Genomic DNA, 15,472 nt, shown 5'->3' on the forward strand with positions numbered 1-15,472 from the left:
AAAACAACACATTGTGTTTATTTTCAGAAACATTTTGTTTTTAATGTTGCACCAAGGTGTGTATATAAATTGGCTGGAACTTCTTTGCCAACTGTGGAACAAGAGGTTCAAGAGGTTCGTGCACCATAAGGAGGAAACTTTGTAGTCATGTCAGGAACCTGGGAAGCTTCTTTGACACGGAGCTCTAGATCCGTAGCAGGGACTGGAGATGCAGGAGAATGAACCTTCACAGTGATTCTGTGGAGCAGCACTGGTTTTGGAGCAGCAGTGACAGGAAACTTTATGGCTGTCTTCACTGGGAATTCTGGAGCAGCCCTGACAGGATCTCTGGGCCCAAGGCAGCTGAGAAAGAGGGCTATGTGAAACCCCCTCTCTGGGACCCGGATACCAGCGGCAGAAACTTCTAAGGCGTCAGTGCGAGAAACTTGTGGGACGGGCCGAACAGAGAGCTCTGGGTGACTCCATTCTTAAAAATATGATTGGTGCAGTACCTAACTAAAACTAAATGAACTATTTACAATATACATCCCTAGGCAGGTAGTTCTGCAAGACGCAAAAAATACCGCCTCAAACCAAGGCGCCAGACGCAACCGAGGCCTGTCAGCCCCGCAAGACGCTGAGGCTGGAGAGATGGGGGGTGCTAACTAACTAAATAAAACTAAACTAAATTAACTATTTACAATATGGACATATCCCTAGGCAAGTAGTTCTGCAAGACGCTAGAACTACCGCCTCAAGCCAAGGCGCCAGACGCAACCAAGGCCTGCCAGCCCCGCAAGACGCTGAGGCTGGAGAGATGGAGGGATCGTCTGTGTCAGCCCGCCAGACGCAAGCCTAAACTCTCTCTATGACCTGAAACACAATTAGAAAGCATTTTTCATAAGGTATTAAAAATACTTCTGTGACATATATAAGGATTGAGTATCTGACAGTTACAGCAGGTAATGAAAGGTAATGTAAAGAAGCTGATGTCCATATTCAGATAATCAAGCCAAATTAACAAAAATCCCCAAAATAGGCCAATATAAATATGCCTGGCCTGTCTTAGACTCAGTACCTTGAACCAGTCATGGGAGAGCATCAGATGGACTCCAGATGGAGTCTCCTCTTTGGGTCGCTCTTCAGGCAACCTCGAATAAAGCGGCAGCATTCTGTGCAAAAAGATAGAGAGTTGTCTAATTATTTCCTTCAACTTTACACTTGCTTTCTATGCTGTAAAAATGGGCAAGATTCCTGCATTATCCATAAGAACATCTTTTTTGTTCTAACCATCTGAGAGGTTCGGCTGGAACCAGACATCAGGGTCCATCAAAGCAGTATCTCTGCTGTCTGGGAATCGGCGGCCGGTCATTGCAAACAGCAGCACCCCCAGCGACCACACCGTTGCCTGCTTCCCATGGTACTTGCCCTTCTCAAAGTACTCAGGAGGGCAGTACCTTGCTGTGCCTGGAGATAGGAGTTTGTCACATGTGTAAGCTAGCCTTATTGACTAGCCAGTATTGACTATTCTTTGAGAGTTTTGTTAGTGTGTTGTTAAAATCTCACTGTGTGATGTCTGATTAAGACTTGGCGTAACTGGTCACTAGAGTTTAAATCCTAAAAACATGTTTTAAAGATAACACGTACCACTGTAGTTTGTGTGTGTTACGTTCCAGCCCCCAAAAAGGGAGGGGATCCTGATAACCCTCTGCTCAGACCCACAAATGCCAGCAAAAGAGGAATGGAGTCGTGGTGCGAGAAAAGGAGACAAATTCCAAATACCGTACAAACTGTGTTTTTATTTGTCACGGTAATAATGTAAATGATAAACAAATTTAAGGGAGAAAGGGGAGAGCTGGACGAACCAAAAAAATGAAATAAACAAAAATACCCCACCCCTAACCTACACTAATTATACACATCACCTATCTGGCACACGATCAAGGCGCCCTAACCAAAATTACAGATGGTGGTCCGCCCAGGTCTAACTGGTGTTTATAGACAGAGAAGTATGCCTACGGGTGATGTATACCCCGGGGTAGCTCTAAATCTACTCCCCCAACTCCCTATAAAACAAAGAACAAGAAAAGAGAAGTTAACACAAATAATAATAATAATAATTCACAAACTCAGTCCTGCTGCTCAAGTTCCAAAAGTGGAACACAAAGCTAGTGTTACTAGCTAACAAATCAGATTACAACATTATCAAAAGCATTGTCAAATGTTTCAATCCTAATCTCAAAATAGACAACAATAAAGTTATCTACAAATCACAAGGTTTCCCCAAAAGGGCTACCAACCACACCAACAGCAGGAACCGAACGCAAAGCCCAGAGCAGAGAGAGAACAGATCCAAAACAAGGCTTTTTAAAGAGCCCAGCCAGCTGCAGCCACTGACGAGTAGGAGGAGTTCCAAGATCCAATCTGCCATTGAACCACCAATCAGCTGCTGGAATGGTTACAGAAGCCATCTTACCTGTAAGAAGAAAAACACAAGACCCACAAGCAATGCCAGAAAAGAAAATCACTATAATACGAACCCAGTTCTCTGGGGACGTAACAGTGTAGAATGAGCTTTGCATGAGGTCCCCGCAGCCGAAATCGATCAATTTGACCTCCAGGGTCTCTGTGTTGACTAGGAGGTTGGGCATTTTGATGTCTCGATGCAGGACACCCCTAGAACAACACAGGACAGCAGCCTCGATCACCTGCCGCATGAAGTGACAGGCCAACTTCTCGCTGAAGCGGCCCCCAGATTGCAGCCAAAAGCTGTGCATGTCCATGCAGGGTGAGGGCCGCTCTAGGACCATGATGTACTGCTCGCTGAGGTCCTGCCACTCCAGCAGCTTTATAATGTGGCGACAGCGTGGCACTTGATTGGCCATTGCTGTCAGGGCCACCTCAAGTGGAACCGGTTTGGTATGGTCAGGCTAGAAGAATGACAGTTTTTATTATTTTTAAATAAAGGATTGGTTTCTCAAATAAGGATTTATCCCATGTCTGTCTATTGAAATATATATGATTTACATTAAATTACATTGCAAAGATAAAGAGCACAGTCTACGTACAAGGCGGATGTATGGCTCGTTCTCTCTCTTCACTGTGAATTTCACAGCTACTCTGAATACGGGTCCCTTCATAGACTGTGCCAAATCCTTCTTTCCCCAATTCCTTGCCAATGTCATATAACCAGCAAATGTAATTATTAAAACAGAATTATATTTATTTGTTTACCGTTTAATAAAGCAGTGTCCCACAGTGATGGATGATGAAATGTTATTTGTACTTTTAAAAGTACAAGACTATTTAAATGAACTGCAAAAAAAGACAAATGGTCATTTAAAATTATGGAGGAAAAAAAAACCCTAAAAGCAGAAATAGCTGAATTATTTAAAACACATGCATTCTCTTAAAAATATTCCATATATTTTGATCCCGTGTCACCTGATGATGGCCTGGGCGGACTGTCCTCATCTTGAGGCTTGGCGTCCTCCATTTGCTGGTTTCCGGCAGTGGTGGAGGGGACAGGACTACTGGAAGGAGGTTCCTGATGATCATAATCCTCTACAGTACAGATGATGTCCTGTAAAGAAGTCTGATCTAAAGAGAGGAATATCAACCACAAGCTTGTTTTAAATCATATCATCCGTCACATCTTATTTCACCTATATTCAAACATTCATCACATCGTGGAATAAAGTCATTTATCTGACTTTTCATAATGTGTGATGTGGGTTTTGTTATATTGTATAAATGATTAAGAGAGTTTGTGTTGTCCAGAGCTCATCATCTACCATCAGTACACCTCCTGGATGGGGCTTCATCAGTGTGCTGGTCCACCTCACACTGCTCCACCTGCTCATCCACCTGAGCTTTGGTGGATTTGGGGCGAGACGAACCAAAGAAAAAAGAGGAAAACCTCCGAAACTTCCTCTTTTTCTGCCTCTTATTCTTTGTTTTCTCTGTCCCTCTCTGCTTTCTCTCCTGCCCGCCTCCCTCACCGATGCCCACCGGCGTCTCGTCGTCAGGCCGAGGATGGAGCTCCGCCTTGTGGTCGGTGGGTGTCAGTGTTGCTCGGGGATTTAGTGGTTCTGAAAGAGCTCTCTAGCGTTTGTTTGCAGATGCCACTTGGTTGATTACTTTATCCAGTGAAATGACATAGGCTACAGTTTAAGTGTGGGTTAAATATTTCAATTGGATTCATTCTGAATTTTTTACAAGGATTATAATTTTTTGCCCATTTCAGATGTTCTGAGACCGAAAAAAGGTTTTCAAGCAGCAGTACTCATTCAATTAATATTTTTTTTTTTATTAATATCAGTTTACTCTTAGCTATTTGTTTTATTTTTCAAGTTATAAGATTTTAACAAGATTCTACAAGACATTTTCACCTGGCTATACCCAATGTTTAGATATGTTGTGTTATTTATGCAAATCAGCGCATACGTAAGATAATGCATATTTGCTCATGTTAACAAACAATTAAAAAAAACTTGTAATACATTTTTGTTTGTCTTGATGTAAGTTAATTAACTCAGAAATTGTCATGATGATATCCAAAGTTTGACATTTTATGTGAGAAAAAGAATGAACATGTCGGCGTATGAATAGGCTATATTTGGGTATTTTTTCGAAACTTTCCCCCAGTGGGATTCTTCGGGGCTTTTTCCCCTTAGCTACTCGATCGAGACCTATTGAGAATATAAAATCAGTTTAACGATAGTTTGCAATTCGTCCCCATTTCTGTCTTAAAATAAAACAAGTTTTGTGTTCGTGACAATGTTATGACAAAATATACACTATGGTTTTGCTAGAATGCTAGTTGCTGTCCCTTTAAAATAGTAATAGGTTACAAAAACAAGACGTGTGTCAGCCAGCGTCAGCGAGGCCGTGCGTCATGGCGTCACTTCCCGTACCAACTGGCAGTTGCTGTTGTTGGAGCGCCATGTTATTTCAAACAAAAGAAACAACTCCACTGCCTTCTTAACAGTTCATGACAGGCTGAAACACAATGGCGGAATATAACCTGCTTCTCAGCTTCTCATAAACCGGAGATTTTCACAATGCCTTTGTAAGTATCTCGACGGAGGTAAAGGACAAACGTGGTCGAAGCAAACGCAAGGTCTTTTGGGCCTTATGTCACGAATCGGTTGAAAACTCGACAAGCTGATATAAGCGTGTAATGGTGCTGTTTAGTTGTTGAATTAGTCCACAGTGTATTAATATTGACAGCAATAATGTTGTCAGCATGCAGTTGTTAATGAGATAAAATGATCACCACCCCGTCAGATATAACGTTAGAGGTTGCGCTCATGCTATTAATCACGCCGGTTTGAGTGAAAGTTATAGGTAGCTAACGTTATTAAATCTATTGCATACAATAGTTGTTGAACTTTCTGATATTAGATCAGTAGTGCACGTATTGGTGTTGGTCAGTGGTTTTACTAATCGCTACCCTTAAAGGGGGAGTTCGCACAGTCGCGTTCAAGCTTACGAATAAAAACGGGCTAAGCGGAACAGAACACAATGCATGGACCATTTTAAATTTTGAACTATTTTTATCGTGACACATGGTGTCCGTGGACGCTGAATGCGCGAGACCCTGGGAACAAACGGCGAGCCGTGACGCAATGGTCAGAGACACGTACGCGCATAATTTAATTAAACTTAAACGCACCACGTGTGAAAAGCGAATAAACAACATCAAGGTGCGCGATAAATACGATATTTGTTCGTCAAAATATTTGCTCTACTACGAGCTGTTCTCTACTTTGGACTCAGAAAGTGTTTGTTTATACTGGAACGTCTGCACTGAATGTGTTCTGTTATTTTTGGTCATAGGAAAAAACATAATCTGTAATATTTCCTTTATGTATTCTTTTGCAAAGAATTGATGAAATAAGATGTTCACAAACTAGTACTGGCAACAATTGACTTGACATATTAAATTATGTGTGTAAAGGTAGCTTCCTTACTGCCTTTAATTTATATTATGTAAAGTTGAACAAGAATGAACGCAAACAAAATGTTGTAGTTTGGAGTGGGAAACTCGGAATGTCTCATAACCCCCGGCTTTACGAGTTGGGGGAGTGTCGGTGAGAAAATATTCGACTCCAATTATAGATGCAGCCTATGTATTGACAGTAAATTTGGTGAGATAAAAGAATAAACTTTTATTCATACTCGTACTACATTGTGTACATGCTAAGTTACATGTACAAAAACTGTCAGTATTGTACAATTACCATATAATATATTAGATGGGAACAACTTTGACATTAAACATTTGTGATGCGATCTGGGAAAACCCACCACATGGTGAAATTTGACGTATTACAGGGTTTGAGACCATATTAAAGCTGGGTTCAAGCCCTTTCCAAATCTGTTTTTATTTATTTTATCGGTTATCCGTAACAAAAGTCATGGTTATCTGAAGTCGGCTGATCGCTATGATTTTCAGAAACAGAATTTTGAGAAAAACAGGTTTAAATGAACTGTCACATCCTGCTACTAGCGTTCCCTTTTTTATTGCCTTTTTTCATATCACATATTTTAGTAATCATCATAGATTAGGGATCATTCGAAAGCTTACAAACTCAAAAATCAACCTGTGAAAACCGTTTTGAAATTGGACGATTGAGAGGTGAGCAACGAGCAGCTTCAAACTCTGTTGTTCTCTTGTGCTTCGCATCACACCACACGATAACGCTGGATAAAAATAAATAAATAAATAAAAACTTGGGTGCCGTTGTAGTTCACCCAGGACTGGACTTACACACAGCCTACAACGTAGCTACGGCGTGAGTTCGACGCAGAAGTTTAAATTGGGCTTTAGGCTTGCATGTGTTTGTAGGCTCCAAATGTTGTTAGCGTCTTATCAGCCGCGATGGCAAACATACTGTTCTTCTCCACGTATGCATCATCTAATCAACTAATTAATTACATTATAATTATATGAAAACATGTACTCTAGGGTACTGTATACATACCATTTGAATGTCTTTGTTTTAAACCAGTATCTGAAGTGTCGCACAGCCTCACATGTCAAAACAAACTCCATGAGGAGTCAGTGATAGTTTTTGTTTCGCCTCTAGAGGCCGCTCGCGTACTGTATAGTGACGGCAGCCCCTTCTCCGTAACGGACGCAACCCGAAAAAGGTATCGGTATGGATTTTTGTTGATAACTGATTGTGCCAGCAATCGGTTATTGGTGCAGATTTATCGGCTAAACTGATCAATTAGTTGACCTCTGTCGTATTTATCGATTTAATTTACAGCACTTTCATAAATCGAATAAAAACAGAACGCGCGTGATGTGCATTTTTTACCATTTTGTAGAAGTACAGTTAAAAAAAAAGGTGAATGTTTTGTAGAAAAGGTACATCGTATCTTCCTCTGACCTAGTATGACTTGAACGCATGTGATGTCATAATTATGACTTATAATTTTTATACAAACTTCCCCAGAGGACTGGAATGTACCATTAATCTTTAGACAATTTTGACACAACAGTGGTCAGGTCAGGTGATTGAAGGCTGAAATTTCATAACATGCAGAATTTCCAACAACTGGTAACGAGTTCAACAAAGATGCGAACGGCTTCTGTGACCATGTTCTATGCTTACCACTATGTTTCTGTTAAATCTGACAATTAATGTTTGATTTTTTTTTTTTTTTTCATAGTCCAATTACCAATCAGGTGCAGACAGTACAGCAGACCCCAAAGCATTATGGGATCACGTCTCCTATCAGCTTGGCACCGCCTAAAGAGGCCGATCTGGTCTTTGCGCGGAAGCTGATGGAGACACTCCGACCCTTCGGCGTCTTTGAGGAGGAGATGGAGCTGCAGCGGAGGTAAATGAGGCATGCATCACTGAGTCAAACATGTATGTGGATATGCATCATGACAGTTAGATCTGCAACTAGCTCTTTAACAGTTACACCTTTAACTTTTTAAGTTGACTTCTTAAAAGTAAATTCACAACAGTACATTACTTTTATTTACTTTTATAGACTTTATTTTAGGGATGCGCCTAAACCGATAATTCTTTTTTAATTGAAAGCCGATAATCAATATATTGGCCAATAAAGTTTTTTATGTAATTTTTGAGAGCCTGATTACAAAAACAAAATTCTCACCATTAAAATCCATGTACCAAACCCACAATTATAATGTTCTCATTATAATTTTATGTAGCCTTTATGACAGACACGTTGCACTTTCCTTTTTTGAAGGAATTCCAATCAATTCAACCGTCATGGCGAACAGTGCACACTAGTGTCTCAGCTGAAGGAACATTTTTTTATTGGGAGGATAACGCTAACATTAAAAATGTGCAAACTTATATCGGCCGATATCGATGTGGTGGCCGATATATCGTGCATCCCTGCTTTATTTCCTTCTACTTTAAAATAAATGATTATCTAACTATCTTATGTTACAATACTATAAATGTCTGAAGTCAAATGTGCTTCTGATTTGTTTGTTTCTGTCAGCTCCATGAACATATAGGGCTGGGTACCGAGTTCGAGAAAATGCATGTTTCTAAATTCCAATTTAGAGTGATGATCTGTTGTTATCAGAGGTGACAGTGTAATGCATTTCAATTAATTTTCATTCAGTTTCATTTTTAAATCTCCTACCCAGGTAATTTCATTTTTAAACAATGCATTAAGATAAGGCAGAAACAATGAGCTCATTGATGTAAAGAAAACATGTTGTTAAATGATTAGGAAACATAGAAAACTTTAGCATTTGTGCTTTTTACATACTCAAAAAATGAGTGTGAAAAACTCAACAAACACTCCAAAAAATGCTGGCTTGTTTTAACCTAATTTTGGGTAAAATATGGACAAACCCAGCCATTGGGTTAAAAATTAAAAATTTAACCTAGTGGCTGGGTTTGTCCATATTTATTTTTAGAAAAATAAGAAAAATAAAATAAAAATGTAGGTAATATTATATAGATAAAACTGGTAACATAAAATTGGTAGCGAAAAAGGTATCGTTCAGGAACCGGTATCGAACATTTTGTTACCTATGAACATATCAGTTTGCTTTCTCACATCACTAGCTTTGAAAATGCAACTTTGCTTGCAAATGAATGCATGTAAATGTTAGCGTCCTCAGCCTTGATTGCAAACATACTGCTGTTCTCTCTCTATTAATGCAACATATAGTCAACAAATGAATTACTTAATAATGATATGAAAATATCTATGGTAGTGTACTGTAAAACATACCGTTTCAAACGCATGCCCCGACACGTGTCAAAACCAACTCCATGAGGCGTCAGTGATGGTTTTTATTATCGCCTCTAGACCCCTTTTGCGCCGACGTCACAGTTACGTCACGGCGCTAGCTGGAGGCAAAACAAAGTGAAATAATTGTTACTATTATTAAATGTAATCTTGTTGTGTTGTTTGGTGCAAGAATTTGATGAAAAATGAATATGCTGTATCTGGAACTTTTATTTCTAGAAAATATTCACATGATTAAAATCGCACTGTAATGTCACTCTTTACATTGTCGTGGTCTCGGCGCTGGCTCGGCAGAACTGCGGATCGTACACACAAGTCTTGTACAGGACCATATAGGCATCTAAAGATTTATATGCCCTCAGTTTCTCTTTACGATCGGTTTCTCTATAAGGTAGGTGTAGAAGTCAGGCCACTCAACTGAGGTAACGTACGTTAATCCTGTCAGATCGTCCATGCATTGAGTGAGCGTGTAGGCGGCTACGGGTCGGCCAATCTGGTTCTGTCCGTTAAAAATAACTTTTGGAAATAACAGTCGCGGTCGTGGACACTGAGTGACCTTACACATTTAGATAATATCGGATTTTCTCCAGTGATTGTTAAAAAACAAGCTAACAATACTTGCGGCTAGATGGATCTTTCTGCCTCCACCTAAGCTCCACCCACAAAAAACGTCACCATGTTTACCAACTGTAAAAGGGTCTATAGGCCGCTCTTGTTCTGAATAAGTAATGTACACTTCTCAGCAACAGACTCAACACAGAAAAACTTATTATATTTTCCAGCAATCAGTTATCGGCCAAACCGATTGATCGGTCGACCTCTAGTAAAAAGAGCGGGATACTGTCATCAAAAAATCCAGACGCCACCCACACTGCTGAGAGCGCCGTTTAGATGAATGTGTAAATATATGCTGTCCTCTTACTAACAAAACTCACCACTGTATTTTATTGTATGTATGGATATGTTAGAGACACAGACTTAATACAACAGATTGTTTAAACGCAAGCAGGTACAGTATTAAACATGGAAAAAACGTGTTCCATATTCAAAAGTTCAATTTCTATTATAAGCAGCTCTCCAGTGTGTTCATGTTTTTACTCGCGGATGTCTGAATTCGACGAACTGAACAGAAATGAATTGTTACGTATTCGCACCGGACCAACGGTAGTTCGAAGGTTTTTGATGGATTAAACTTTTCTGGAAAGTTCGCTTTGGCAAGCTGTTTCAAACTCCCTAAATGAGCTTCATTTTGAATCGATTTTGTTCTAAATAACGCCACACCAGTTCGTTCTTTCAATTTTTGCTGTAATATCGGGGACTTTTCTTCCTGGAGGATGATGTCCCACTTAGCAACTGGCTTGTAAAGATTTCTACAAAATATTAAAATAATTTTAAAACGATGTTGAAGGCACAGTAAAATTATATATATTGTTGTTTTGTTACAATACAAAAAGGACAAAATGAAGACACAACTAGGTATTTCCTATTTTTATCAGTTTATATTATACAGTATTTAAAATAGAAGACGATTTCACAATATTAGTTTATTTTTCATCAAAAAAATGCAGCCTAAAAGCATAAGAGACTTCTTTCTAAAACAGTAAATCTTACGGCCAAACTTTTTTGTTCACTTCATAAGTTCTGTCTTTTTATTGTTTATTATTCTATCCAGTATACATTTCTCCATATCCATAAGTATGAAAATGCACAGCATAGTCTTGACCCATCTTTTGGCTTCATCAAATTGCTGTTTAAACATGGTTATTTTGCCCACAGAATCCTTGTGCTTGGGAAGTTAAATATGTTGGTTAAGTTGTGGATCCGTGAAGTCAGTGAGACGAAGGTAACTTATTGCCTTTTAACTATAATAATTGCATAGATTTCTGAATAACAGTTTGCAGATTCTAAATGTTATATATTTTCATATATTTACAGAATATTCCAGCATCAGTGATTGATAGTGTTGGTGGAAAAATCTTCACGTTTGGATCCTACAGGCTTGGAGTTCATACCAAGGGTACGTTTTCATAGACCAGAACTAGATCCATACATGTACTTCAAATAGTGTCTGTAATTTCTCATTCACTAACCGAATTGTTTAGGTGCTGATATTGATGCTCTCTGCGTTGCACCCCGACATGTGGAGAGAACAGACTTTTTCTCCTCGTTTTATGAGAAACTAAAGGAGCAGGAGGAAGTCAAAGACCTGAGGGTATGGAGCCTTTTGGGAATGTGTACATATCCTGTACATCAATATCTGTGAGGCAGAATAATTGATATTTGCTTTTGCCTTCTAGGCGGTGGAGGAAGCATTTGTACCTGTGATAAAGCTGTCTTTTGATGGCATTGAGGTATTTTTACATCCTTCAAACAATAGTTCACGCCAAAATTGAAATTATCATGATTTTTTGTCTCTCATGTCATTGTGTATGTTTTGAAATAAGTTGATATGTTTTTGGCAGATTGACATACTGTTTGCCCGACTGGCACTACAAACCATTCCAGAGAATCTGGATTTGCGAGATGACGGCTTGTTAAGAAACCTTGACATTCGCTGCATTCGGAGTTTGAATGGTAATTGGTTATAATTGATGCGCATTGTTAGGGCTGGGTGTTGTCACTGATTTCACGAATTGACCAATTAACGTGGTGCACTTTTAATTCTCCTAATCCCGAACGTAACGTGCAAATCAATAAAATAATGTAAAGTGGGATGTGCTTGATACTAAAGAGGTATTAAAAGCACAAAAGAGAACTTGCGCTTTTCCTCATGCGGCTTTTTGTGCGTGCGCGCAGAACATGGACAAGCGTGAGTTTTGGCTGCGCATGTAAACGGTCTAATACACGCAAAAAATGTTACAATTACCAGCTTGGCGAGTGTTCACTCAAATCCAGTAAATTATGTCTTAAGTGAATGTAAACAGTTGGGAGAAAATAGAGTGTGTATCAGTATATTTGATCTGCATTCAGTGTTAAAGAGAAAGCAGCCTAATATTCCTGCTGTGGTCTAGTGTCAATAAAACAACAAAAGATAGAGAAAATCACTCTTAACTCAATAACTTTTGTAGCTTCAATAAGAATCAAAGCAAGTTTAATTCTTGCAGTGAAAATTGTTCTTTTTAGGATCTAATCGTCCTGTTTTTGGTTTGTTTACATGTCTGGTATAATTACCATCATTTGTTGCCCACACCATTGTTTCGGAAGTTCAGTAAGTTTCATTATAAAAGCCTACCAATCGGGTTGTGAATGTATCCCTTTGCCTTTAGGTTTGGTGATTTAAAAAATGCCAATCTGAATGCTAAGCGGACCAGGACTGAATAGTTTTTATTAGGGGTGCAACGGATCAAAAAACTCACGGATCGGATCGTTTCTCGGATCAGGGTCACGGATCGGATCGTTTTTCGGATCAGCAAAAAAAAAATAAAAAATAAAAAATTTCCCCCAAAATAACTGTAATAGCCTACTGACAAATTCTTTAATAATAAATAGACTTAACATTATGATATTCTGTTTTATTTTAACTTCACAGGGTTCCAAACTGAAAGTTGAGGGCAGCATCACCTCAAATGAGAACTCACAGCGAGTTCTACAAAAAAAAAAAAAAAAAAAAAAAAATTCTGGTAGCACTGGGGCTGACATTATAAATCACTAAGCTTAATTTAGGGTGTAGATGAAATTAACTTAGTTATTATCATTTATAATGTCTTAGTATCAATTAATAAAAGTAGTGAAAATATCATCGTACTTTTTTCATTTTAGGACAATCTTTAAAGGATAAACAAAAAATGTGTTGGTAATCACATAAAAAATTCAAAAAAATAAAACATTTATTTATGATATTATTGAAGTGCTGGGAAAAGATGTGTAGTAGGCTACTTGTAAGCATTTGACTATTTCTTACACATTATCATATAGGCTGATTTGTGGACTGAAAGCCTTCTATAAGTGTTTCTCCTGGTTTCCACGTCAGCGCTGTTTGATCTGATATGGTTTATAACAGAACTCTGCGCCGAATCGGAGTGTTTCTCACTGGATCTCGTGGTGTTGATGTTATTAATTCTGAGGCGAATTCAATGGATTTCTTCACTGGATCTAGTAACAGTGTTGCGTGAGCGAGATCGGCCCGCGACTGTCAAGTTCGGGGCTTTATTTTGTCAATGGATCGCTGCTGCTGCTCCGACCACGGTCCTAATCATAAATGAGTAGCGTATTTTCGTTCCACTTTCATTTTGTTTGCATTCGCTGCTAGGTAACGACTAACGAGTCGATAGATCGCTGATTGCTCAGACGCACATCAGGTTGTGATATATTTGTCTCCGTCTCCCTCCCACAGATGTTTACGCGCGCTATTCTTGTCACGGATTCATTGACGCGCCGCTTTACCGTGCGTTTAACGTGTGGCAAATTTACTGGTCGCACATGTGCGACTGGATGTAAAATTCAGTCGCACACTCTCAAATTTTGGTCGCAGTCTGGTCTGGAGCCCTGAAATGACGCGGGGTGCGTCGACTGAACAACATGCGCACGTTTTTTTATTATTTTTTTTTTTTCATAATCAATCCGCGGATCACGTGTGTGCCGAACCGAAGACATTGATCCGAACGGATCACGGATCAGTGATGATCCGTTGCACCACTAGTTTTTATTTATTTTTTGTTCTGGACCAAACAAACCAAACTACAAGTGTGAAGTAAAAGATTAATCTTGGAATTTAAGAATCAATAAATCGGTTCATCACAATGTAGATTGATTTACAATCCATTAATTGATATTGTCAACCCAGTCCTAAATCTTGTATGCTTGTTTAATGTAGTTTTCCCCTGGTAATCTCAATAAATGTACTTTAAATGTCTGATTTTTTTATTTTTTTTTATTTTTTTATTTTTCAATGTCCTGACACAGGTTGCAGAGTGACTGATGAGATTCTTCACCTGGTGCCCAACATTGAGAATTTCAGACTGACTCTTAGAGCCATCAAAATGTGGGCCAAGCGTGAGTAAAAACTTGTCTGTCAGCCTGGAATTGCATTCGCTTTGTGTAACATGCCACAAAAAACAAACCCTACAATGACCTGCTGTGTTTGTGTGTATTAGTGCAGTCAAAAAAAAAAAACCCCAGCACTGCAGCATTGTGCCTCAGGAAATTTGTATGGCTTGCATTTGCTGCCTAGAACCCAGTGAACTCATGCTTAACCTAGTGAACAAATGACAGGTTCTTGTTTGGGGTCTTTAGAAATGCTTCATTGTGAAAAATGTCAGGCCAGTTCATTAATGACGTTGATTTCGAAATTGAGAAATAAATGACATTATTGGAATCTCCTACAGGCCATAATATCTACTCGAATATCCTTGGTTTTCTCGGGGGCGTATCGTGGGCCATGCTGGTGGCAAGAACCTGCCAACTCTACCCCAACGCTGTGGCTTCCACCCTGGTCCACAAGTTCTTCTTGGTTTTCTCAAAGTGGTAAGTTGCTACAACAGACGATGACATGACACAGAATCTGAACTTTTGGTCTTTGTTTTCAGAGAGCTGTTCTCTTCAATTTCATTAATTCCTTCTTTTTCTTCCTGGGTGGTGTTTTCAGGGAATGGCCAAACCCTGTCCTTCTGAAGCAGCCTGAAGACTGTAATCTCAACCTCCCAGTCTGGGATCCCAGAGTACTGTCTTTATTTATTAATTTATTTGAATTCCAAGGCAATCTATCTACAGAAACGTTATATATTTTGACTGTATTCAATATTTTTATGAATGTATTTTTGGTCCGATTTGGCTTAAAAAGGTGATTGCACCCAACAAGTCGTTAAACCAAAAATCCATTAATGGAGAACTCTGGCGCAAAATGAACCTCTGGCCCTAATAACACATTGGTATCTAGTCGACCGTTCTCTGAGATTTGTTTTCATGATAATTGAATGTAAAGAGTTTAATCTCTAAAAACTGTTTAGATTATAATGCTAGTATATGGGGGCATATAATAAGTAAAAAGAAATCGCTAGTTGATGCCACTAACAAGGCTCAAAATAGCCCCACACTAACACAGTAACATAATGAGGGTCCATACATGCAAAACGAAGCATTGAGAACTTTGTAAGTGTACAGACCGTTTAATATGAAGATACTTTATAAAGACAGTTCACTTTGTGTATACAGGCAGGAGCCATCTTTGGATAACAGAACCACGAACGACGTGCCAAGTGAGCTGAACTATATGAACTCTGTGAAAGGCGTTCGT

At 39.1% G+C, this 15,472-nt stretch overlaps 1 protein-coding gene and 1 pseudogene across 3 annotated transcripts in view; one reads left to right on the forward strand and one right to left on the reverse strand.

Moving 5' to 3' along the window:
* Positions 1 to 263: 263 nt before the first annotated feature.
* LOC120493664 (serine/threonine-protein kinase pim-2-like) lies at positions 264 to 4,926 on the reverse strand (annotated as a pseudogene). Its single transcript, XR_016145937.1, has 7 exons — positions 4,900 to 4,926; positions 3,774 to 4,083; positions 3,406 to 3,579; positions 3,048 to 3,176; positions 2,534 to 2,909; positions 1,270 to 1,449; positions 264 to 1,151 (listed from the first exon to the last, which is right to left on the reverse strand). The product of XR_016145937.1 is annotated as a serine/threonine-protein kinase pim-2-like (transcript).
* papola (poly(A) polymerase alpha) overlaps positions 4,870 to 15,472 on the forward strand; it is a 30,626-nt gene continuing 20,023 nt past the window's right edge. For both annotated transcript variants that reach the window (XM_039692053.2, XM_039692054.2), the window contains exons 1-10: positions 4,870 to 5,050; positions 7,663 to 7,833; positions 11,017 to 11,083; positions 11,176 to 11,257; positions 11,343 to 11,452; positions 11,538 to 11,591; positions 11,703 to 11,814; positions 14,143 to 14,232; positions 14,565 to 14,703; positions 14,825 to 14,897. In XM_039692053.2, the coding sequence (XP_039547987.1) occupies positions 5,043 to 5,050; positions 7,663 to 7,833; positions 11,017 to 11,083; positions 11,176 to 11,257; positions 11,343 to 11,452; positions 11,538 to 11,591; positions 11,703 to 11,814; positions 14,143 to 14,232; positions 14,565 to 14,703; positions 14,825 to 14,897 (906 nt within the window). In that variant the 5' untranslated portion in view covers positions 4,870 to 5,042. The remainder of the gene's footprint in view (positions 5,051 to 7,662; positions 7,834 to 11,016; positions 11,084 to 11,175; positions 11,258 to 11,342; positions 11,453 to 11,537; positions 11,592 to 11,702; positions 11,815 to 14,142; positions 14,233 to 14,564; positions 14,704 to 14,824; positions 14,898 to 15,472) is intronic.

Source organism: Pimephales promelas, chromosome 13 (genome assembly GCF_988280905.1).
Source record: "Pimephales promelas chromosome 13, fPimPro1.hap1.1, whole genome shotgun sequence".
Taxonomy (NCBI): Eukaryota; Metazoa; Chordata; class Actinopteri; order Cypriniformes; family Leuciscidae; genus Pimephales; species Pimephales promelas.